Source organism: Amphibalanus amphitrite, unplaced genomic scaffold (assembly GCF_019059575.1).
Source record: "Amphibalanus amphitrite isolate SeventyFive unplaced genomic scaffold, NRLGWU_Aamphi_draft 000463F_arrow, whole genome shotgun sequence".
NCBI lineage: Eukaryota > Metazoa > Arthropoda > Thecostraca > Balanomorpha > Balanidae > Amphibalanus > Amphibalanus amphitrite.
This window is the reverse complement of record NW_024881957.1, coordinates 98260-121795: the sequence shown is the minus strand read 5'-3', so window position 1 is coordinate 121795 and position 23536 is coordinate 98260. Positions and strand designations below refer to the sequence as shown.

The 23536-nt window shown below is 51.7% G+C and overlaps 3 protein-coding genes across 7 annotated transcripts in view; 1 reads left to right on the top strand and 2 right to left on the bottom strand.

Moving 5' to 3' along the window:
• LOC122391956 (mitochondrial carrier homolog 2-like) overlaps positions 1-8838 on the bottom strand; it is a 37423-nt gene extending 28585 nt beyond the window's left edge. For 2 of the 3 annotated variants that reach the window (XM_043386333.1, XM_043386336.1), the window contains exon 1: positions 8684-8838. The gene's annotated coding sequence lies outside the window, so the exon portion shown is untranslated. Of the gene's footprint in view, positions 1-1591; positions 1610-8683 lie in introns of those variants that run through there. The other variant, XM_043386337.1, reaches the window with a different exon arrangement.
• Positions 1953-6657, top strand: LOC122391954 (5'-nucleotidase domain-containing protein 1-like). Of its 2 annotated transcripts, none has more exons than XM_043386326.1 (2): positions 1953-2110; positions 3691-6657. In XM_043386326.1, the coding sequence occupies exon 2, from the start codon at positions 3709-3711 to the stop codon at positions 5113-5115; it is 1407 nt and encodes a 468-aa protein (XP_043242261.1). In that variant the 5' UTR covers positions 1953-2110; positions 3691-3708; the 3' UTR covers positions 5116-6657. The 2 variants fall into 2 exon arrangements, with proteins under 2 accessions (XP_043242261.1, XP_043242260.1); XM_043386325.1 differs by lacking the exon at positions 1953-2110 and adding an exon at positions 2111-2452.
• Positions 8839-11308: 2470 nt separating the features above from the next.
• The window catches only part of LOC122391953 (histone-lysine N-methyltransferase 2D-like), a 44905-nt gene continuing 32677 nt past the window's right edge, over positions 11309-23536 (bottom strand). For both annotated transcript variants that reach the window (XM_043386324.1, XM_043386323.1), the window contains exons 6-15: positions 22829-22939; positions 21726-21920; positions 21129-21232; positions 19405-20813; positions 17582-19154; positions 14604-17296; positions 14069-14243; positions 13642-13779; positions 13259-13399; positions 11309-12896 (exon numbers count right to left, since the gene is read on the bottom strand). In XM_043386324.1, the coding sequence (XP_043242259.1) occupies positions 16527-17296; positions 17582-19154; positions 19405-20813; positions 21129-21232; positions 21726-21920; positions 22829-22939 (4162 nt within the window). In that variant the 3' untranslated portion in view covers positions 11309-12896; positions 13259-13399; positions 13642-13779; positions 14069-14243; positions 14604-16526. The remainder of the gene's footprint in view (positions 12897-13258; positions 13400-13641; positions 13780-14068; positions 14244-14603; positions 17297-17581; positions 19155-19404; positions 20814-21128; positions 21233-21725; positions 21921-22828; positions 22940-23536) is intronic.

The following is a 23536-nucleotide window of genomic DNA, read 5'->3' as shown; positions in this document are numbered from 1 at the left end:
CCCGCGACGCGCTAGCTCCACCAGTGGCGAAACGGTGATGGGGGGGGGTCGTACCCGCCCCCCCCTCGGCCGGCGTGTATGTAGAAAACAAATAGGTCCGGCGAGCAGAAGCGGCGGAACACCTTCAATTAGGGGGGGGGGCACGGCACTGTCGACTTTTAGTCCCATTCTTTCCATGCAACGCCCATAGGGCTACTGTTAAAGGGACCCTCCCACCTTCAAAAAAGTTTATGAATTGGCATGAAAGTGATGTCGCTCGGTTCAGAAAGAGCGAAAACGAATAGCTACCAAATTTCACCGAAAAATATTCACCGGTTTTCAAGATATTAGACTTTTACTTTTGTTTACTTTTTTGGGATCTCCGCTGTTTCTAGCGACTTTATTTTAGAAGTGCGGCGTTTGCGGCAGATGTTGCGCGCAAATATCATATACCACCGCGTGCTACAAAACGTTTTAGTCAAACATTTAAAAATCGTTAGATATTTGCGCTGACGTCACACATTCAGAGGGGTATTCCTAAGCATTAGCCCCTCTGAATCAAAATGCTGCAATTTTGAAATTCAATATTTCGGATTTAAGACATTGCTCGATGTTGTGAGTGCCGAAACCGGTAATTGTGAGCCAGGGACCCCATTTTGGCTATCTCAACTCAAATCTAATGTTAAGGTGGGAGGGTCCCTTTAAAAGGCCAAAATTAAAGAGGGGAACGGTGCCCCGGTGCCCTCCCCGTTCCGCCGCCTATGCCGGCGAGGGTAAAAGAGATAATATTGTCATTCATCGACCGCGAAAAAAGAATGTCCGGGACACAAATGATATGGAATGTTTCAATTCTCGGCTCCCAAATACAATAGCTTCATCTGACAGACCTCATCTACCTGACTTCAAAAGTTTCGATCATCCATTCCATGCATTAAATTCGTCAATCACTTGATGGTCTGATATTTCTTCATGGTTTTATTGAACCACATTTGTGGACGAATGTTTGCGGAGACGAAGATAGCGGAGACAAAGGTTTGCGGACGAAAATATGCGCAGACAAAGATTTGCGGACAAAGATTTGCGTGGACGAAGAAATGCGTGGACGAAAAATGCGGACGAAGATTTGCGGACGAAGATTTGCGGACGAAGTTTTGCGGACGAAGTTTTGCGGACGAAGATTTGCGGACGAAGATTTGCCGGGACGAAGATTTGCGTGGACGAAGAAATGCGGACGAAGATTTGCGTAGACGAAGAAATGCGTGGACGAAAAAATGCGGACGAAGATTTGCGGACGAAGATTTGCGGGGACGAAGATTTGCGGACGAAGATATGCGCAGACGAAGATTTGCGTGGACGAAGAAATGCGGACGAAGATTTGCGTAGACGAAGAAATGCGTGGACGAAAAAATGCCTGACGAAGAAATGCGCGTACGAAGTAATGCGGATACGAAAAAATGCGCTACGAATATTTGCGCTTACGAAGAAATGCGAGACGAAGTTATGCGACACGAATAAATGCGCCGACGAAGATTTGCGGACGAAGAAATGCGGACGAAGAATTGCGCGACGAAGAAATGCCATACGAAGATTTGTCCTGGAATCAAATCCGCACCCAATAATAATAGCGCCACTATCGTCTATTGCGCACCGGTGCTTGTCACTGTTGCGCCGTTATGGGAATGAAAAGTGCCATGAAAGAAAAGTTTTCATCCGCTTTCATTTGCGATTAAATTTGACATCCATTCATTTATTCCTGTTATGCAGCTTCAAAAAACTATTTTGGCAGAAGAAGTATAAATAAAAGTCACTTTTGCTTATATTCAACAATAATATAAAAAGGCAATAATTATAAACCTCTTGTAATATTGATTTGTGTTCAATAAGATTTCTGCAGCCTTTTATGTTCAAAATGGTTATAAAGAAACTCTAGGAACAATTGATTTTCTTTAAAACCCATTATTTTTTAGATACTGAATCTGAATTGAAGAGAGCAAATCAAACTTACAGTCAATTAAAAATTAAAAAATAACTCAAAATTTGCTTGGAAGAACTATATGACGTCATTTGAAATTTCCTGGGAGTTTCAGAAATCTGCTGTCCGTGCTGTCGAACAGACAGAAAATACATTGGAGTGAGTACGGTCAAATTATACTCTAACAGCGAGGAAGGTTGTTAGTTACATAATCATAATAATGTAATGTTTACATCAATGATGTGGTGCATCGGTTCTCTATATCAATATACCGTGATGTGGTGATTGTCGAAGTTCCCATGGGATGGATGTTATATGCCAATGAACGCAATAGGGACCGTGGGCTTGCGTCACCATACCTAGTGTACCTTTATTTCAATGTGCAAGTATAAGAACCTTTGAATTGTGGTAGACCATTTCATTTTTTGTCTGCTTGCAAATGATTGTATCCCTACAGTTGGAGCTGTGTTTTGAAAACTGCTTTATAACATCACTTTTTGCGTAAGTTTCTGCCCTGGGCAGTGGGCACTTGGGCAGTGGGCGGTGTTTAACGCAAGTTTCACGGCACTGCTGCTGTGCGCTGTGTGTAGCGTTTTACTGGGTTTCCATGGAAGCATCAACAAACTCGGACATTTGCAAAGCTGAAACTTCATGCTGAAGTTGTCTCAAAAGCCGTATTAATACAGCTGTGCGCTGCAGTGCAGTGTTGTGAAATACCGGCCTGCCCTGTTCGTAGTTTCCTGTCCAGTTTATTATATTGCTGAACTAATTTGAGCTGAGCTGCCTGTTAGATACCTACTCAAGCACCCATGTTGCTTGCAGCTGGCATGTCAACTGAGTGGAGTGTTGATGCTGTGTCGACTAGAACCCTTTTCAGAAGACCTGGGGGCTGGGTCCTGGACTTCCCTCAGAATTCTGTGCCATTTTCATTCTCTGATTATATGGATGCCTTCTATATATTTGAGGTGGTGAACAGTCACTAAACCAGTGAAAATTGAACCAATAAAACTGAATTACAGACAACTGAATCAGTGGTGACTGACTACTGAGTCAGTGACAACTAAACCACAGAAGACTGAAACAGTAACAACTGAACCAGTGGGCAAATGAACCAGTGACAACTAAACCAGTAACAACCAAGCCAGTGACAGCTGAACCAGTAAACATATGAACTTGTGATAGCCACTGAACATTAGGTTATACTTAAGCATAGGTTTAGGTGAGGACTGAGGTTTATGTTAGATTAAGGTTAGTTTTAGGTTGTGTTAGGCTAGGTTCAGTTGCATTAGGTTAGGTTAGGTTTGATTATGATTTAGATTTAATGTGAGCTTTTCTTGCTAACCAATGTGGGCAAGGGCCAAGTTAAGTACTGGTTCAGTTGTCCACTGGTTCAGATGTCATACTGGTTCAGTTGTCCACTGGTTCAGCTGTCCAGTAGTTCAGTTGTCACTGGTTCAGCTGTCCACTGGTTCAGATGTCACTGGCTCAGTTGTCCACTGATTCAGTTGTCACTGGTTCAGTTGTCACTGGTTCAGTTGTCTCTGGTTCAGTTGTTTACTGGTTCAATTGTTACTGGTTCAATTGTCATGGAATCAGTTTCTTACTATCATTGCCCCAATACGAAAATTTTAGCTACATGATCAATAGTGTCTCATAATAAAACTAGATGAAGCTGTGGATATAATATGTCATTGGCTGGCATCATGCCATCATGCTAATATCCTCCCCTGCCCTGGCAGGCTGGCAACATTTCAGTGATGATCTGCAGTCTCTCTGGAGCCCTGCGGGGACTCAGACACAGTCTCTCTCCGCTGGTGCAGTCCCTCCGTCGGCCGGCGCACACCAGCGCCTATCACTGGCTGAGTGGCAACGGCAGCGGCTACGGCGGACAGTCGCGGTGGCAGTACACGCCCGATGGAACCGTGTTTCACTCTCCGGGAAGCAGGCCCTCCTCACAAGCCGTCAGCGATACGCACTTTGACTTCTCTCCATACCAGTGTGTTGGCTTCGACCTGGATAATACGCTATGTCAGTACCGCGTGCGGCCCCTCATGGAGATGGCCTACTCGCAGTGTCTGGTGCCACATCTCATCGAACGATTCGAGTTCCCCGGAGACGTGTTTCTCGACATGGATGACGGCTCGGGGCTGTGCGCGCGGGGTATCGTCCTGGACGCGCCGCGCGGTAACCTGCTGAAGCTGCGTCATGACGGTGCTGTTCTGCGCGCCACACACGGCTCGCGGCCTCTGACTCGGGAGGAGGTGATCGATGCGTACGGCACCCACAGCGCCCCGTCGGCTGCGCGAGACCTGGCGCTCTCGGTGACTGATCCGCCGTGCGGCCGGCTGCGCACCTTCCGGGACTTTTTCGACGCGCCGGCGGTGCTGGCGGCAGCCTCACTGGTAGATGCTGTGGATGCCGGCCGACTGCCGGGCGCGGACTACGCCACCGTCTGTGCCGCCGCTCAGTCCGGACTGCGCCACATGTACGACCGGGAGAAGTTCGCACAGGATCAGGACGGCTTCTTCAGCCGCCTGCGGGCGGACACGACGGCCATCGCGCACCCATGCAGTCCGGCCGTGCTGGAACTGCTGCGGCAGCTGCGGCGAGACGGCAAACTGCTGTTCCTCGTCACCTCGTCGCACGTCGACTACGCCCGGCACATGGCCGAGCTGGCGCTCGGCGCCGACTGGTTCCAGTTCTTCGACGTGGTCGTCACATACGCATGCAAGCCTCGGTTCTTCACAGGTCGTGCACCGTTTCTGTCGGTCGACTCATACGATCGTGAGGGTGCCGTGGTACCGGCCGAAGCGCTCCGCCCGGGCCGTGTGTACTCACAGGGCAGCTGGGCCGACTTGTACTCGTTCCTACAGCGTGAAACCGCCACCGAACACCCGATGTGCGTGTACATCGGCGACAACCTGGCGTACGACGTACACCCGACTCGGATGTATACGCGCAGTCACGCGCTGGCTGTGTGTGAAGAGCTAGAGGCGGAGCACGGCGTGCGCTGTGCTAGCGGCCAGCCGACCTCGCTGCGACACTCCACCGTCTGGGGATCCATGCTGCGGGAAGGGGAGCACGACACGCTCTGGGGTGCAGTGGTGCGCCGCGCGCGCGCCTGCGTGCCCCGGCTGGACTACCTGGCCTCCAGACCGGACTGAGCGCCCGGAGAGAGGTGGGAGGTGGAGCGGATATAATGTCAAACCAGAATGTTATGTTAAGTGTGTGCACGAAGAACGTGGTAGCCGTTGTTCACTGTGCGTTCTGTGGCGCAAAGTGATTTGCTTGGTCTTCCGTGTCGCTAATGGAGCTATTGCGTCGATAAGGGAAGCTTTCAGCTCGCTGTACTACGAAGTGATGAAGATGTTCTTCTTCCTGACGTCTTGTGTTTAGTTTAAGCTATATCTCCCGAGCATTTTCACTGGCTGTATTTTTGACTGTTCAGTGTTCAATGTGCATTACGTAGGTCTGTTTTATCTTTATCTTGTTCCTACTTTTAAGTTAGATATTTATTATATTTTATCGGCTTCATGGTACTAGTGTTAAAAGCAGCCATCTCTTGCAATGTTTTCCGTTTTATTTTATTACTGTAAGGTGATCTTAATTCTTATATCATAAGACGATTACAGTAATTTTGCTTTGGAGACTCCGTTATCATGCTTGCGCTCGATCATTGCATCGACGATAACGACTTTTCGTAGTTGCGATCTTGGCCATCATAGCACTAGGCTCTACTGAATGTGGATTTCAACCTTGCGGACTCAGTGCCGTCATTTATTTATCTTGTACTTTGTAGCGGTCTTTATTTTAAGTCGTACTTACGTGCAATTCGGTGGTAAGTGATATTATTAGAATAGGTGACCTAATTTTAACAGCGTATTTAACGTTTCATGGTGCATGGATGTCATTTGCGGTTCTTCTCAGTACCTATGTGTGGGGTGGTTTGATTTCCCTTGCCATATAATTGCTCTCGAGGCGAGCGTGAATGTGGGATTGTCGTTTTTTTCCGTAACGAAAGTTTGTCTGTTGGCGACTGGCGTGCTTGCGAAGTTAACTCTGGGAAAGACCGCGACTGGCAATCAATTGCAGTTTCATGCTTACTATACTATACTACGATGAAAGGCATTTGCGTGCGAGCGCCGAGCACACAAAAGACGTGTTTTCGGAATATGCCTACAGGTGAATGCTAATCGGTCGCCAAGCTACGAAATCTTGTGTTTTTGCAATCAAATCGTCTCAGGGTGGAAGGCATGCTTGCTGCTAGTTTCCTACACATGTGGAATGTACAGGTCTCGCGAGATTAAGCGGTAGGTTTTGCACTTTTACATTTCCGGTTATATCTCAGAAACTAATCGATCTACGATGAAGCCATTTTACACGATCATGGCCGGCTTGTTACCCAACAAGTCGATCGCATCTTCAGCACTTAAAAGCTTAAGACGACGAAGATATAGCCTGAAGTACACTAAATTTTCTAGGTGCAAAACCTACCGCTAAAACCCGCGAGACCTGTACATCGGTCTGATAAGACGGGCGATGACATGCATAATATAGACTGCTCACTACACTATTTAATAAGAAACCAGCCAGTGATCACTAAAGGCACAATATGCATAGTATATTATGCTTTGCATGTACGGTACGCTTCTGGATTTTAACTCGTGTAATGTTAACTAATAAATGTCTATACGACAAACGGACAAGTTTTTTATCGCTGGCGAGTGGCGTGCAACTTTATCGAATATGCGTGCGTCTGTGCATGTATCGGTGCTTCGTATAATACGCTCCAATTGCATTCCGTCTAGGCATTTTTGACGACATTGGAAGGCCACAGAACTCGCCAGGCTGTATGTGGATTGTGCCTTGTGGAATGATGCCACTGGCGTACAGTTGTATGCCTATGGTGCTCGCCATGGAAAAGTGATGTCCTCATCCTTCGCATTTTGATATGTTACACCTGGGCCAGTTACATATCGTCCGATCATGTCACCCGCAAATGAGTAAATCGTTAACGAGAAATGTACGGCCAAGGGCACACATTCTACTCGTCTGCATCGTTCGGATGCGATATGTCGAAAAGCTTATGGTCATGTAGCACTCGCCCTGATTTCTTGAGCGTGCGCGCTGCCACCCCTCGGCATGCACTTCCCTCCAAACTAGAGAGCTCCGTGTCCTTAGCTTGTATCAGGGGGGCGACACGGCTATTCACGCAATGTATTCATTTACGGGCCTCGCGGGGCCTCGCGATGACGCGGCTGGAGGCAACCACTCAGCGCGCTAGGATCCTTCCGGCGGGGCCGGGCGCCGTAAGGTGTGCAATGAATGGGCGGGCAGACAGAGATGAGGTAGCCGGTACCTAGGTATTGAATTTGAAATGACATCATGAGCAATTTGATGGGGAGAGAGAACGTTTCTAATGGAGCTTGGGATGGGGGAAAACCAAAAATATCACGGTCGGTTAACAGAGCTCCGACGGGGCCGGGCGCCGTACGGTGCGTAGTAATTTAGGCGGACAGACAGATGATTTATCGGATTTGAATTGACCTTACCATCGGGCTCTCTGGTGGGATTTTAAGACGTTTTTACTTTTTAGTTAAGCTCAGGGTGGGGCAGCCCGCTGGCGGATCCAAAGGAAGGCGTTTGGGGCAAATGTTATCCCCCACAGGCCCACATCCGGGGCAGCGTCCGAATTCGTTTTTCGAGAACAAAACGAAAACTTCACAACTTTTCTGAGGAAAATTTTATTGATCGAACTGCACAGTAGTGCGCAAGGAATCGAAATCCGATGTTTTTTTTAATTCACAGAAACTTTTTTAAGGTATGCCCCCCCCCCCCCGATGTGTTCAAGACCGCTTCCTGGATCCGCCAGTTAAGAATATGTCACGGTCGATTATCGAGCTTCGGCGGGACCGGGCGCTGTATACGTCGTGCCTACAATGAAGAGGCGTACAGACACCACATCCCACATCCTACTGCTCTACCTGTGCCTCTATGTGTGAAGCACTGAAGTATCACGGAAGCCCACAGGACCTGCGAGTCGACGAGGTGGCCGCCGGATACTACAGCTCCCCGGAGTTGCCCGGGACCGAGGGTTTAACAGTAGTAATTTCACTGGTTGCGAATCCTCGTAATGTAAAGATCATATCCTCAAGGACCTCCGTTACGATTTTACATTCCTAAACAATATGGCAGACCAATTATGCTTGCCTACGTTCAGGCATTATCCCTGATGCTTATCCGCCCACCCACTACATGTGTTGTCTGTCAATCAACCATCGCTCGACGACGGGATCCACTCTAACCATCGGTATTCGGTTGTCAATTCACCCACCCCGTTTCCCTAAAATAGACGGGTCAGACTCGGCCTGGGTCTTAACGAGTCCTAGAATCGCCAGAGACGGGATCGGGTCGCCGTTATTGCACCGGTCTTGGCGTCTTTTGGTACATATAGAGTAGACAGCTTCGACCACGGACGTCGGACCGTTCTACGAATGTACGCACCATCCAGGCCTAAGATGCGTCGAGCTTTATAAGAATGCAGTCTAGATCAATCAACATAACAATGGTGGTATGCATAAAAAAAACGCTTTAAAATCTCTCCCCGGCTCCCGCAACGTCCCAACGCTCCTCCGTTATACGCTTGCCCGATGCGTCCGCCGAGCCGGCTTGCCTCCAATGACGTCATCGGCCGGCCGGCGGCGTTCAAGGTCAAACGGCTGGTGTCCTTACCTGGAGTTCTATAGCCTTGGCTTGTATTTGGAACGCGTTTCCTGCACCACTGAGTTGGAGTTTTATTTAGACGGGTTATCACCGGTCATCAGCCCGGAACGCGGTTCCCGAGCGAAGGCACTGCACGCACTGGCCGGACGCAAGGCCCTAAATACAAGGTTGCACGGACTTATTTCTACTAAACCTACCAGAATATAGTTTCACGGTTGATTATTTAAATAATTATTCAATCAAAATTTCTTTATTATTATCTCGTAATCATTTATAAGCAATTTTATAAATCAACTTTCAATTTGCTTGCCTTTTACTAGCAAAATAACTTTTCTAGTATTGGGTCAACATAGTGGTGTAGCAGTAGGAACCACATCTGGCAAAACCCCAATGCCTACATACAGCAGAAAAGCAGCCACCAGGTGTCGCCACAGTCGCCATTTGGTCGCCACACAGATGTCGCGCGCGTCGCCAATCGCCACACTACCGATTTCCATAAGGACGCATATGTACGGATATGTATAGGAAAGTCGCCCTTAAGGATTACGCTTACATCCTTTGCTTATGAGGTCGGTGGTTAGAAATTGGGAGGGGCTCAGCTATTTTCGACCACGGATATGCCTTTATCACATGATGAGGAACATGCTGATAAGCGTTTTATGCGTCATAACAGCACAAAAGTATTTTTAATCATTTTTCAAAAATAGCCGTTCTGCCGTATCTTTCAGTGCAAGGTGCCGTCGGTCATCCCCGACGTGACGTCACGCAGGGAATTTGCCAGATTTTCCTACTAGACTTCGACACCCCCGGGCCGGACGAAGGCACTGCGTAAATCTGGTACACTGGCGTGAAGCCGACCCCGAACATAGGCCGTGTTACGAAACACTGCTGAAGTTCTGTAACCGCACTTGCACAGGCACAGAACGTGCGCTGCATTGTGCATTGTGCACAGCTCTGGTGATCGAGGCAGCACCGCTTGCATGCTAGTACGGATGCTAACCCGATTACCTTATCCTTCTATCAGACCGTCCTCCTTTCCCCAACCCCGTTAGCTTGGCCATCTGCCGGTTTCTGCCGCTACCGCAAACCACCGATATGCAACCTTCTGAAAAAGGTTCAGGTGTAACCACTACCCACAGATCTGTGCTTATCTCTAACCACCACCTCGTTACCCCGTTATAAAAGCTTAGCCTACCCTGTAACATGTCCTTTCTCCGCTACTTGGTTGAAGGCGACTGCTACTACCTACATGGTCCCATTGTTCCATATGCCCTTATACATACCCCTAAACGATGAACATCGGAAACTAACCTAAAAGAATCGAGGAACGGCGAGAATAGAAGACCTTCCCACTTAGTTAGGGAAGGTCTTTAGTAGCTAACGTTAGTTACAGCTAGCGTTAGTAGCAGTGAGACACAGACTTCTCAATATATATATAGAGAAGTCTGCGAGTGAGAGCATGCAACCAACAAGCATACGGTACCTTGGCCTACAAACCCAACCATCCCGTCACAATGAACAGATGTTAGTAACAGGCCAACCATAAGTCATTAACTTTCACCACTGCTTCCTGATGCGTAACATCAGGAACACCGTCTACCGTACGGCCTCGCTACGCTACCATACGCAAACGTCGCTGGCAGCGAAGTTTGGTGTATGAGTAGCTGGGCCACCCGGGGGCGGATTTGAGCCTCCCAGGGTCGTGCCAGGGCCGCTCGGGGGTCGGGCCAAGGCCGTCCCACCGCAGAGGCGCGCTGGCAGCGGCCGACTCCCCCGAAACGTACCGAGGTCACTTCGAGCGGGCCAAATGGCCGGCGCTCAATGTCCTCCATTTAGTGTGAGGTGATGTTACCACCACCACTCTAGATGGAGCACTCTGACATGGTAAATCAGTGATTTACCAAGTTTTTGAAACGTGTACAACCGTTTCAACCCCCCACGAATATGGGGTGGTCCCACAGTCGCAAGAAATGCTCTCCGAGCGACTGGGATTGGGTGTCAGAGTATGTCATTATTGAACACCCGGTCCTTTTCAGCTACAAGCTGTACTGTCAGCCTGAGCCTAATCCACAATCGTGGAACTTGCGATGGGCGATGCGATGCGATCCACATTTTTGGCTCGTCAGTGGAGACCCACCCAGAACGGACGATCCAAAACCTCAGCGAGTAGCGACCCAAACTGAGTTTGTCCCGTCGGCTTCCCTCGACATCCCTGCGATCAGTGAATCGTTCAGGGAGTTGGGCCCACCGGGATGTGGCATATCCTCCCATCCCGAGGGATTCAACCATCCCGGCGACCCATGCCATGCTATCAGAACATGCAGGGCACGCATGGTTATTCCCGGACGAAGCAGCCGAGGCAAAGGGAATTAGAGCCTGTACTTTAGCAAAGGCATCCTATGCGGTCAAGACACCGTAGGTGACCATCCCGGTGCAGCTTTGCCTATCCTTGTGGATTAGGCACACGGGTTATGGCCTCAAGGCCATGGCGCCCGTTTACAGGGTCCCAGGCAACCCCAAACGGCGATTGTCTCCCTCACGATGAAGCCCTATCGTACACCCATCAAGCCGCTCTGGTTTGGGCCGATTGGCTAGCCATCACACTGCTCGCATTGGCAGATAACACACACGAAATCGGGGCACCAATGTATTTCAGAGATGCAAAATGCATCAACTGAATGGCCCTCGTCATGAAAAAAGGTTCTCTCGAGATTTCGGCATTGTCAGCGATCACCAGCACAATCGGCCCAACTTTTGTGCACCGGGGCCTTTCCATCGAGCGACAATCGCAGAGCACACACAAAATGCCACTTCACGATCAACACACAATCACAAGTAAAAAACGACAACTACAACGCAAATCATGTCCTTGGCTAATATCACAGCGGCTGTGCAAGAACCGACTTCCTGGCACTGGCGCATGATCCTCGAGTGGGCGTCACGGCACCACTGAACGGCTGACTAGTAAACCAACATCGTTTACCGTGCAAGGCTGAGCGTTCGCTCGGAATTTGGACCGACACGTCTGCTGATGTGCCGGCAATGAGGTATTTGTGAGAAATTGGTGGCACGTGCAGCAATCGCTGCCAACAGCGGACCCGTCTCTGTCTGCAGCCAGTGGGGAGTGGTCTTTGCACGCCCTTGAGCACCTCAACATAGCGGTAATATCTCGACAAGGCTGGGTAAGTCACTACGACCGCAGCCTACACGGCAAGAGCTTATTGCCGACTAGGTAACCACCCAGCGCGTCTTCCGACATCATGGCACATGAAATAAATACACTACAGTACGCGATTGACATTTCTCCGCAACACTGACACTTCAGCACGAACATCAGTAGCAAAAGCACGGTACAAAACGGCAGCCAGCAGCGGCCCAATCACAGCACCAGCGCTGAGCATTATAACAACAGAAATACCCTCACATTGTTCCTGGCTTTGTGCACATTTTCATCAGTCGGCTGCCGAGGCCGTCCGACCCGCCGCCAGCAGCAGTGGGGTGCTCAATGTTCCATTCAGCTCAGCTACTCTGGACGCCAGTTCCGTCACCTTTCAGAAGAGCTGTTCGTGAGACCTATAGACACTGCTGCTGCAACGGGGTGGGTCGGAACGGCGCTCGGATCAAGCCACGACTTGGCGCTCCTGACTATCACGTCTGTTATTTTCAACACAATATAACTCGCAGTTCGCGGCGGAACAGCGGTGGACGACACTTCCACCGGGAGTAGCACCTGCAGTACAGCCAGCACGGCTGGACCCGGCTGCTCGGTGGGTTTTGTGCGCGTTTGTGGCTTCGAGTTCCTCATCTTCGTACCTTGTTCATGTCCGTTCAGATCCTGATCAGATCACCGATTTCAGAGGCGTCAGTTTCTCATCAGTTCGGAACAGCCAAGGTTGTTCCTTACGACAGTTAGTGTGAAGTTTCGTTCACTTGGCAAGACGACGGAAGCTCCGGTTGAAAAGTAAGAGATATTCCTGGAAGCTGCTACCAAGTATCGGTCGCTGTTACTGAAGCCACCGAGACGAGGAAACTAAGTATTTTGTGAAGCCGCTGCACTGCAGAGGACAGCACCGATGGCATATCAGCTCCACGTCGCCCCCAAAGCTGTTCAGGCCACTGTCTGTTTGTCCAGGACGGCACGCCAGTCTGGGATCAGCTTCTGAAGATTGTCTTCAAATACATTCTCCAGTCGCCTCAAATGCTTGTGCACAGGCGGCTCTTTCTGAGAGTGGGATAGCAAGAAAACGTCAGTCTTTAGATAGATACGCAGCGACATGAACCCGAGTGGGGCAGGTGAACAAAACAAAGCTTCTGAACGATGTAAAATACGTTTCGACTATTGATTTGCTTGGCGTGTTATTACGCCGCAAAATAGGCGTCGTTACGAGTCTTTCTCATGCTTCTGTTGACGGCCCACCCACAAAACAATGTCCCAACAGGGGTATTAGTTACGAGATGATTTCAAACCTTTTCCTGAATATTGGCCTTTTCAAATGTTAACAAGTATAACGTATGTGTGTATGTATTGACATCAAAAGCCTACCACAACCCGACACGTTAACACCTTAAAAGGTGGCTACTGACCTGTAAGCTCGGGTTTTGGGCGATCAGCTTCCTTAGCGCGGAGATAAACTCTGGGAAGCTGCTGAACCCATTCGAGAGCAGGCGCTCCCTGATTTTGTCGAGGGCTGGCGGACGCGCGATGCCACGGAACTGTGGCATCCTCTGAAACGACGAGGGAAGCGTCAAATCCCAGTGACAGGTGCAAAGACACGACGAAAATGGCCAACACACTGATGTTTGTCATCCATTTCCTTCTCAATCGTGAAAAGTCGTCATGAATTTTGACAAACTGACCTCAGGTATTACATTTTCGCGTGCCTATGATGACAATGTCAATAGTATCAACTGCATCAGCTTTAACGGTTTTCATACGCTCCCGACAGGTCCTCCTGAGCCCTTCATACCTTGTACCGCTGGCAGACATGAAGGACGCCGGCATGGTAGGCATTCTGCCTGGTGAGGCCCTTTTCAATCAGAGGCTTCACTTCGGTCGAGATGATCTTTAGCCACGCACGTGTGTAACTCCGTTGACTCTTTTTCAACTGAAAATACCGGGGTAAGATAGTTAGGATCGTGAGACATAAACACCAATTAGTAGCATAAAGAAACAATTTTTGCCATCAGTTAATATTGGTCTAGCATTAGATGGAAACAAAATCAAAATAAAATGTTCATCAACATACTGGTAGCCGCTCATACGTAGTTGTAGTGGTGAACTGAATCAATACACAAAACAATGATATCTTATCAACCATACAAGCAAGTAACAAGTAGCTTATATCCCGCCCATGGCCGTGACAGCCACGAACCAACCGTCAAACCACGACTCACCGCCATACTCTCCAGACACTGGAAGTGGATGGATGGGTAGAATGCCGTGAAAAGCTCGGCGAGGAGACGCCGTGCCACGGCCGCCTCCTGATCCCCCAGCCCGGAGCTGGAGCCGGCGGCGAGAGGCGACGGCAGGACCGGCGCAGGGACGCACAGCGAGCACTGCCACTGGTCGCTGCGGGTGGAGGCACACGTGGTGGTGAGAGAAGGCGATGTCGAGTGTGCACGGTGCAAGGGTTTTTATTTTTGGGAAGTTGCACGTCACGAGCAGGCATCTTTAGAGATTTGGCACACCTGAAGGTGGGAAAATTTATGAAATGTGGCAAAAATAGCTTGTGATTATGTCCCCGGACATCTGTGGTTCACACAGTTAGGTCTCAGACCGCTTTAAAAAATAACAGCAGTAGAATGGTAAAGCCTCGTTGTTTGTGAGGAAAGCTAGATCACCGATTAATAAAGATCCGTGTTTGTTGAAACAATTAACAACATTTTCTTTGCCTTGGTCTGACACAGTCACCGTCGGCGTGTCGCTCACCTCAGATCGCCTGGCAGCTTTCCGATGTAGCAGGCACGATGGAAGGCCCGGCCGCACGGACCACAGGTCACCAGCTGCCCGCTGTCCGACCAGCAGAGCACGCAAAACTCCACGGCAAGATGGCCGCTAGCGCGCTTTGGAGAGCCAGACACTCCGTCCGCAGGCTGTGGGGTCGTCGGCGGAGGTGGCGGAGTCTGCGCAGGAGGAGGTGTCTGAGCCGGAGGAGGTGTCGGCAGTGACGACTTCGATGGCGGCTCCGATGCGGCGCTAGGTTTATTGGGAGAGGAAGTGGTGTCCCGTCCATTGGCCGCTGCAGAAGGTGGTGTGGCTGGCGGCGGCGGTCGAGTGGGACACGCAGGTTTGGTCGCGGGAGTCGCCGAGGACTGTTTTGATTGGTCGGCGCGTTTTGGAGCGTTGTTCGTCACTCCAGTTTCCTTGGAGACCGTCTTTGAGTGGTCTACCTCCTTGGCACTTTCTGTTACATGGTCCTGTTTTCTCGAACTTCCCGAATGTTTTCTTTCCTTATCCTTAGCCTCAGAAGGTTTATGGCTTTCCCCTTGGTCCTTGCTAGATTTCATGACGTTCTGATGTTTGCCTGAATCCTTCCGGACTGATGACTCTTTGTCTACCTGCTTCTCGGTGGATTTGGTTTTCTCAGACTCGTGCTTCCTAGCATGAGTGGGACTCTTTTCTGACTTCCTATGATGTGAATGTGTACCCTCGGACTTCTCAGAAGCAGGCTTCCCACTAGAGCTGGTCTTCTCCCTGCATACGGCCTCTGGTGCCGTGGAGGTCTTCTTCGTCTCAGCACTCTTCGGAGCAGTCACGGCCTTTTCAGAGTCTGACTTCTTGGTGACCGCAGATGCCTTCTCAGCTTGAACTTTGTTTGAAGTTGTCGGGGTCGACTTTGTTTCTACTCCCTTGGAAACCGTCGAGGACTTCTCCTTCTCTTTCGCTACATCCCCAGAGCTGCTAGCGGTCTTCTCAGACCGTGCTTTCTTTTCACCATCCTTGGCCTTCTCTGTCTCCGCCTTTTTATGGGCAGTTGAGGCTTTCTCTGTATCAGCTACCTTGCCAGCTGCGGAAGCCCTCTCAGTATCAGCACTCTGGGTGACAGTGGGTGTCTTCTTTACTGTTTCAGTGTCCTTAGAAACAGCTGCGACTTTCCCTGTATCCGTCTTCTTTGCAGCGGGCGATATGTCCTCACCCGCTCTCTTAGTACCCGTAGTAGCTTGGTCCGTAGTCTTCTGAGTGGCCTTTGCCTTCTCGACTACCGGGGAAGATCTGCCGGTTTCTTTGGTACCACTGGTAACACTTGTCTCCTTATCAATCTGCTTGCTTTGTTCTACCGCCGTGGCGGCGACTGCAACTTGTTGTGTAGCAGTAGTGGTCTTCACCGCTTGATGAGCCGGGGTGCTCCCTGCTGCCTTTTCGGGGGTAAACCGAATCGTGTCCTGCTTTTGAGGCGAACTTCTGACCTTTTCTGGCTCGCCTTCCTCGGAGACCATTGGGGCCGGTACAGCAGGCGCATTGCCAGCCGCTGCCTCGGCAGGCACTTGCTTCGTCGGAGGAGAAGCCGGTTGTGCAGGAGTAGTCGATTTAATCGTTTCACAGACTGGTTTCGTCGCAGCAGGCGGTGGTTTTGACGCAGCATCTTGCGACTTTGCTGCATCGTGGGATGGTTTTCCAGCATCAGAGTCCGGTTTTTCGGGAGCAGACACTGGCTTTGTCGTAGTTTTCACCGGTGAAGCCGGTTTCGTCGTAGAAGGCGTTGACCTTTCCGCAGACGTTGCCGATTCTGAGGTATCACCAGCTGGTTTCGCCGCATCACCGGACGGTTTTTCCACAGTGGGAGCTGGCTTTGTCGCAGCAGTCACCGGTGAAGCAGGCTTCGTCGCAGAGGGCGCCGATTCTGAGGCATCATCAGCTGGTTTCGCCGGACCACATGCCGGTTTTTTCCAAAGTGGGAGCTGGCTTTGTCGCAGCTTTCACCTGTGAAGCTGGTTTCGTTGCAGGTGGCGTTGATTTAGCCGCAGCAGTCGCCGATTTTGTCCTGTCATCGGCTGACTGAGCCGCATCGCAGGACGGTTTTTCCACAGCAGGTGCTGGCTTTGTCGCAGCTTTCGCCGGTGACGCCGGCTTCGTTGTAGAAGACGTTGACTTTGCCTCAGACGGCGCTGATTTTGCCGCATCACCAGATGAGTTCGCCGTATCGCCGGCCGGTTTTGCCGCATCACCAGTCGACCTCACCGCCGTATCACAGGATGCTTCTCTCGCGGTGGACGCTGCAGGCGCTGGCTTCGCCGCATCACATGACGTTGGCTTCGCCGCAGAAGGCACCGATTTCGCTGTATCACAGGCTGATTTCGCCGCATCACAGGTCGGTTTAGCCGCAGTAGCAGTAGTGACCTCCGGGACCTCTCCTGTGCCCTGACCACCCTCCATACCCTGTCCATCCTTGCCGGCTGCGACTGACGCGAGGGTGTCAGTGGCATCGCTGAAGAGCGGGCTGGAGGTAGCCGAGCGCACGAGCGAGGCGCGCGGGTCCTCCTCGGGTTCCTCGACGCAGAGCACGATATCGATGAGGTCGTACTCGGTCGAGGAGCGCTCCTCGGTGGAGCTAGCGCGGCTCGAGTGCTCCTTGGGCGCGCAGTTGCGCAGGATCAGCTGTTCAGTGGTGAGAGCGGGAGAGTCTGCAAAGAAAACGAGACGTGCGCTTGGTCAGTGTCGATCGTGACGTGATGATACAGAAGTCAGACCATTTACTGGCAAAATAAGCAGATTTACTTTTTTTGCAGATAGAAAACAGATAAGCGTTAATGCTTCGAAATAGGAACATGTGTCAAAATATGTGTTTTTAGATCCACTAATGGATTAGCTCTAATCACCTATCGCACAAAAGATACCTCCCATGTCTATGATGATCGCAAAAGCTACCAAACAGCTTAGAAGCTTCTAAAACACATACATACACTCACCTGGTTTGGCTGGTACCGGCTCATGATCTTCGCTACCGGCCTCACTCTCCTCAGCGATCGGCTCCTCTCCACCTGTCGGTGACGTAATCGTTTGGTGCGTCGGTGACGCCATCGACGGGCGGCTCGGTGACGCCATCGGTGACGTAATCGGCGAGCCGGCGACACTCACCGGCGGCGGTTCGGCCGCCTCGTCCGCCGCCGGCTCCGGCTCTGGTGACGCCGTCCAGGCGATATAGTCGGGTTCCACGGCCTCGCTGCGGGCCTGGCCGCGGCCCCGACCGCGCGGTTTACCGGCGCTCGTATGGTGGTTCCAGGTGGGGTTGGCTGGGCGGACCCGGGTCGCCACGGGAGGCCGGGGCGCAGCCGACTCGGGCTGCTGGGGGCGGCGAGGAGCGGGAACACCGCCGGCCGGCTGACCGCCCGACGGTCGGTTCAACATGAACCGGTTCGGCGGGGTGTCCGTCGGCCGCTGTGGCATCAGGTCCACTGGGAGGCTGGATCCATCCCGACCGCCACCGCGACCCCGGCCCCGACCCCGACCTCGACCGCGGCCACGGCCACGCTGAGACCCTCGGCCGACCGGGGGATCTGTGGCGGGTGGTGCAGTGCGGTCGGGCGGACTTGGTAGCAGTTTCCCAGCCGACGGGGTCTTCTCCCACTCACTGAGGCCCACTTTGGGCACCCTCTGATTCTCCTTCTGAGACGGCGCCGGCCTCGGCTCCCGGCCCGCCGCCGCTGGCTGTCTCGGCTGATGCTGCTGCCGCCGGTGGGTCTCGCCGCCCGCCTGCTCTCTGTCTCCGAGCCTCTCGCCACTACGATACCTCTTCCTCTCAGACTCGCCGTTTCCCGAATCTATCCTGCGCTTCTCGCCGTGTTTATCCCGAGTCCTACCGCCGACCTCGCTCTGCGACTCGATCGGCGAGTGGAGAGACCGTGGATGGAGCGGGCTGGTCGCCGACGCACTCGCAGGTCCTCCGTGGATGACAACCATCGGGGGCGCGGGCCTGGACGGGGCAGGTCGGTACTCTTCATTCTTGGCTGGCCCGTCCATCTCTTTGGATATCACCGGACGAGCTGATTTTGACGTAGCTGGATTGTTGGACTGAACATTGGTCGTGTGTCGATTTCCCTCAGTCTCGGATGTATCAGAGTTTGCAGATGGCGCTGTTGCTTGCCCGGCAGAATTCTCATCATTCGTCTCCGAGGAGAGTCCAGTAGCTCGAGTGACTGAAAGCCTCCGGTTGAACTGACGCCGACGGTGAAAGGCATCCAGCGTTCTATCCAGCTGCTTCTGGTGTGAACTGCCGCCGTTTACGGGTGCATCATCCACCACCAGTCCGTCACCAGTATCCAGGGAGAAGGTCTCCGTGATCACCAGTGAGGAGAGCCCGCTGTCGTCTGCCGTCTCCGATGCCGGCTCGTCGCAGTCGATGACCTCTGGAGCGGCGGTGTCGGACGATTGGGGGCCGCGAGAGGAGTGGCTGAGGTCACCAGAGGCCCGCCGGGACTTGGACGGTGCCTCAGACGACTGGTGTGCTGTCGCTGGTTGTTGTCCTTCCGCCATCGGCGGGTTCTGTAAATAAACAAAGACACTTCGTCACAACGATCATCTGGAGCACCGCTCTTACTTTGGACCACGTGGGGGCGAATACCCCTAATGAAAAAATATTTACTAGAGTTATTGATTCTTAACACATGATAATTGCCTCTGTGCTAAATGCGTGACAATATGGATACTAAATTTATCAGAAATACGACCGAAGCTGCACGTCAGCTAAGAAAACCAAGTCGGGTGGGAATACCTTCCCTCCAATCCTCCCTACCTGTTCGTGTTGTTCCTCTTCTGGGAGTGTCCGTTTCCTTCCGAGCGGCACCTTCAGATGCTGCTGCAGCGAGAACTCGGGCGTCGGCCGTGGAGGCGAGCGGTGACCCGCCCTCACCCCCGGCGCTGGGTCCACACCAGTAGTCAGCCGCGGCTCTGACGGCGCAGGCGACCGCTGCAGTCCTGGAGACGCAGCAGGCGCTCGCGGCGACGGCTGGGGAGGGGCTGCAGCCGCCGGGGAGGGGGCGGGGGTGACGCCCGGCGCTGTCAGGTCACCGGGCGGGGTCACCACTGTCACGTCGTCGATCAGCGAGGAGAGTGTGGGGTTATTCTGCTGGATGGGTGTCACCCGGGGCGGTGCTGGCCCGGACGAGGGCGGTCGCTGTGCCGGGGAGGTCTGGGGGACGGATGCCGCGGCCGGCGACCGCTGAGGCTGCTGCTGTTGCTGCTGCAAAGGCGGCGTCTGCTGGGAGGAGCGTCTGACCATATTCGCCAGCTGTCCGAGCGGCTGGTGCGGCGATAGCTGCTGCGGGGGGCGGAGACGATGATGATGCTGCTGCTGCTGCTGCTGCTGCTGCTGCTGCTGCTGTTGGACGTACTGCTGTTGCTGGTTGTACTGAGACTGATCCTGCCGATGATGCCGGGGAAGCTGTTGCTGCTGCTGCTGTTGCGGATGGTGGATGTATTGCTGTTGCTGGTGCTGTGCGTGATGTTGTTGTTGTTGTTGCTGCTGCTGCTGCTGCTGTTGCTGCAGAATTGGCTGCTGGGGGAGGACAGATGACAACCAGTTCGGGTCGGATTCCACTCTCATCCGCAACTGATCCATCAGAGTACTGTGGTTCTCGTAGCCGCCCATCCCATCTGGGGCCGCGTAAGCCGGCTGCTGCATGTTCTGCTGCTGCTGCTGCTGCTGCTGCTGCTGCTGCTGCTGCTGTTGTTGCTGCTGTTGCTGCTGCTGCTGCTGGAACTGCATCTCCTGCTGAGGGTACTGCTGCGAGTAGTGCTGCTGCTGCGCCATCTGACCCTGGTACGGCACCTGCTGCGCCATGCCGGACCCGTAGGGAGGCGGCTGATGGGCGCCGGGCGCAGGACTAGGAGTGGGGCCGGCGGGCGCGGGTGTCTGCTGGCGTCGCGCTACCTGCGCCGAGTAGCCGTGCTTAGCCTTCAGGGTGCTATAAGCCCGCCATACACAGTCGTACATGTCCGGTCTCAAGCCACCCGCAGGCACCTCGTTCAGGGCGCTGAACAAATCATCCAGCAGCTGCACGCCGAAGTCGGTGTTCTTGTGAAAGTGTTTCTTGGAGAAGAACAGCATGATCTTGCCGACGGCGTTGCACAGCTCGTTCCTCTTGCTCTCCTGGAGGCAGCGGTCACCGTCGTAGAGCAGGTAACCCATCATGTCGTTGATACCTGATGGATGGAGAGACATGGTCAGGTGAGCCCAGTATTACTGAATTGTATTTGTGATTTCCGCGTCGCTTGTGCAGTGTGAACTGTGCACCATTATGCGTGCACACAGATGGTCGCTCGTTCGTGACATGGGGCCATAGCAGAATAACATTTCGCATCCAAATCAACTAGGCTTAACTCACTCGCATAAGAGCCGGTGAATATGCACTTTATCTGACGCAAATATTAATATGTATTGATAATATTTTTTTCGTTATCTAACAAAACATTTCGGCAACAATTGACAAAACCGATATAACAAAATAATATACTTACTATCCATGCCAAGGAAGCGTTTCATGCGTACATCTGGGAGTTTTCGATCCTTTTCGGGTGCGAGGTTCACTCTATGTAACCGCTTGGATAGATCCAACACATGCCTGGGGACAAAATCAACCAGTTAGCAGACGAATGGCTGACTTCAGCTGCCAGAGAAGTCATCTTTGGACGCGAGAGCCTCGTCGCTACGCGTCCTAAATCACCACAACAGAGGTCGGCCAACGCACTAAATTCGTGGACAATCCAGGCGAGCTTACACATATGATAGCATATATTCTGTTACCAGCTGTAATAAGGCAGCTGAGGTACCGCCAGGCTCCCTGATTGTTCTGCCAGGTGATTTAATATCGGTTTACAATCGATTTATAATAACACCGACTAGCTGTACCAATCTGTTAATACGCCAAGTGTTCGCCGCACTCACCTGGAGCACTGGCAGATCCAGCTCAGAGTTTTGGGAGGTGCAAACAATAACAATTTAGTGGCTCTTTCCATGCACTGTATAGAGGCGCAATATTAAAATTTTGCCATTTCGGTCGGAGGGGGGGGGGGGGGCAATTGCCCTATTTGCCCTCTCCTGGACCCACCACTGACCTGGCGTTTCCAATGACGGTGGAGGGCCGCGCCTTTTCCATCAGGTGCTCGGTGAAGCTGTCCAGGTGCGCCAGCCGCAGGTCCACCAGCTCCGTCTTGGTGAGCCGCATGTCCAGCTCGCTGGTGTAGTTGTCGTAGTGGACCTGCGTCAGCCGGAGCTGCTCGGTGAAGAACGACCGCAGCCTCTCCTGGTAGCTGCCGGTGACAGACGGGACAGGCGGGTTATGAATGGAGAGGGAAGGTGGAATAGGTGACGGGAGACGGGCGGTTATGGCGGGTTGAGACGGTTTGGTCACAAAATTAGGATACAGCTGATATAACGTGCCGATTCATTTAAAATAAAGACGACAACTCAACCGATAAAAACAGCATCAATTATCAAGTTCATCCCGTGATGGCAACGTTTTACATAAAATAACTACCCGAAGAGGGGTAAAGTGAGCAAAAACGTTACTCATATCCACCATTTCTCAGATCCGCCAGATCACATATTACTTCTTGATTTCATATATCGCACTCGCATGACCCTAGCAATCCTTGGCTGCTGAATTACTCGTCTTAAAGGGACTATCCCACCTTCTAAAATGTTGTTAAAACCAGTTAAATTGTGCCCGACTTTATAGATTGGATGACCAGGAACACGGTTCTGCCATTTATTTTTCATTAAACATCTTAGGCTTCCCGTATTCCAAACACAAACTTTCAAATATGTGACGTCACAGCCCAAAATCACCTCCTTCCCCAGGCCACATTACTGTCATAAAGCTGATTCTTTGTACTCTGTAGGCACCACAACAAAGTTCAGACCAAGTTTTAAGCGATTTTTCAACGAACAAACCCATTTAAATCAGAATGACTAAACGAGGTGACGTCACACTAACGGTCGCTCCATGTTGAAGATAGGGCCTTGTACAAGGCCCATTTTCAAATGAAGGGAACGAATTTCTTCAACACCAAGAGGCCGCGGGGGTTGCAGCCTAGATAGATAGTGGTTTCTGAACCTCGCCGCAAACTTGGCTATCTCAACTCAAACCCCATGTTAAAGGTGGGATAGTCCCTTTAACACTCACGCACAAACATCACGGACAGAGTTACACACTCACGCATCATGGGCAGCGATGATGTCATTGACACTTGACTCCTTCGCCGCTTTCGCCTCTCCAATACGCTGCCGAAGCTGCGTTCGCTGCTCGTCGAGCTGTTTCCGCTGCTTCCTGATGAAGAGAGAGGGACGCAGTTTAGAGAGGAGAGCTCTCGGGACTTACTTTCACCGAAATGTGGCCATCGTCCGCCGGAGTTGTATGACACAACAGTCCGACGAGCTGATCGGGCTGACCTGATTCTCAAATACCGACACTAGAGCACAATCACTGGGTCACAGGACACAACAGACGCTGGAGAGGACAATTCAGTCATATGCTTTACAGTTTGTCATAGTCCGTAAAGGCTGTCAGTTGAACGTCACAAATGAACATGTCTTTGCCTTCCAACAAACATAGCACGAGATTATATCTACAGGCGGATCATTTATTTGTCTGCTGGTAAACACGTTCCTTTGATGAGGGTAACAAGTTCGGATTTTGATATCCGTAAGTTTTGTCATTTTTGTCCATACTCGCATTACCCCTCCCCCCCCCCCACAAATGTAATCGACTATCATGTCGTTGCGATTAAACCGGAGCAAAATCGACACATCTTTATTGGCTGATTTTCATGCCAGACGCACGAGACGCACAACGCATTTTCATCGTGAGGAGAAGACGCACAGCTGAATCGCAAAACCTCTTATTGTCCTGCATTGCCCTTATCAG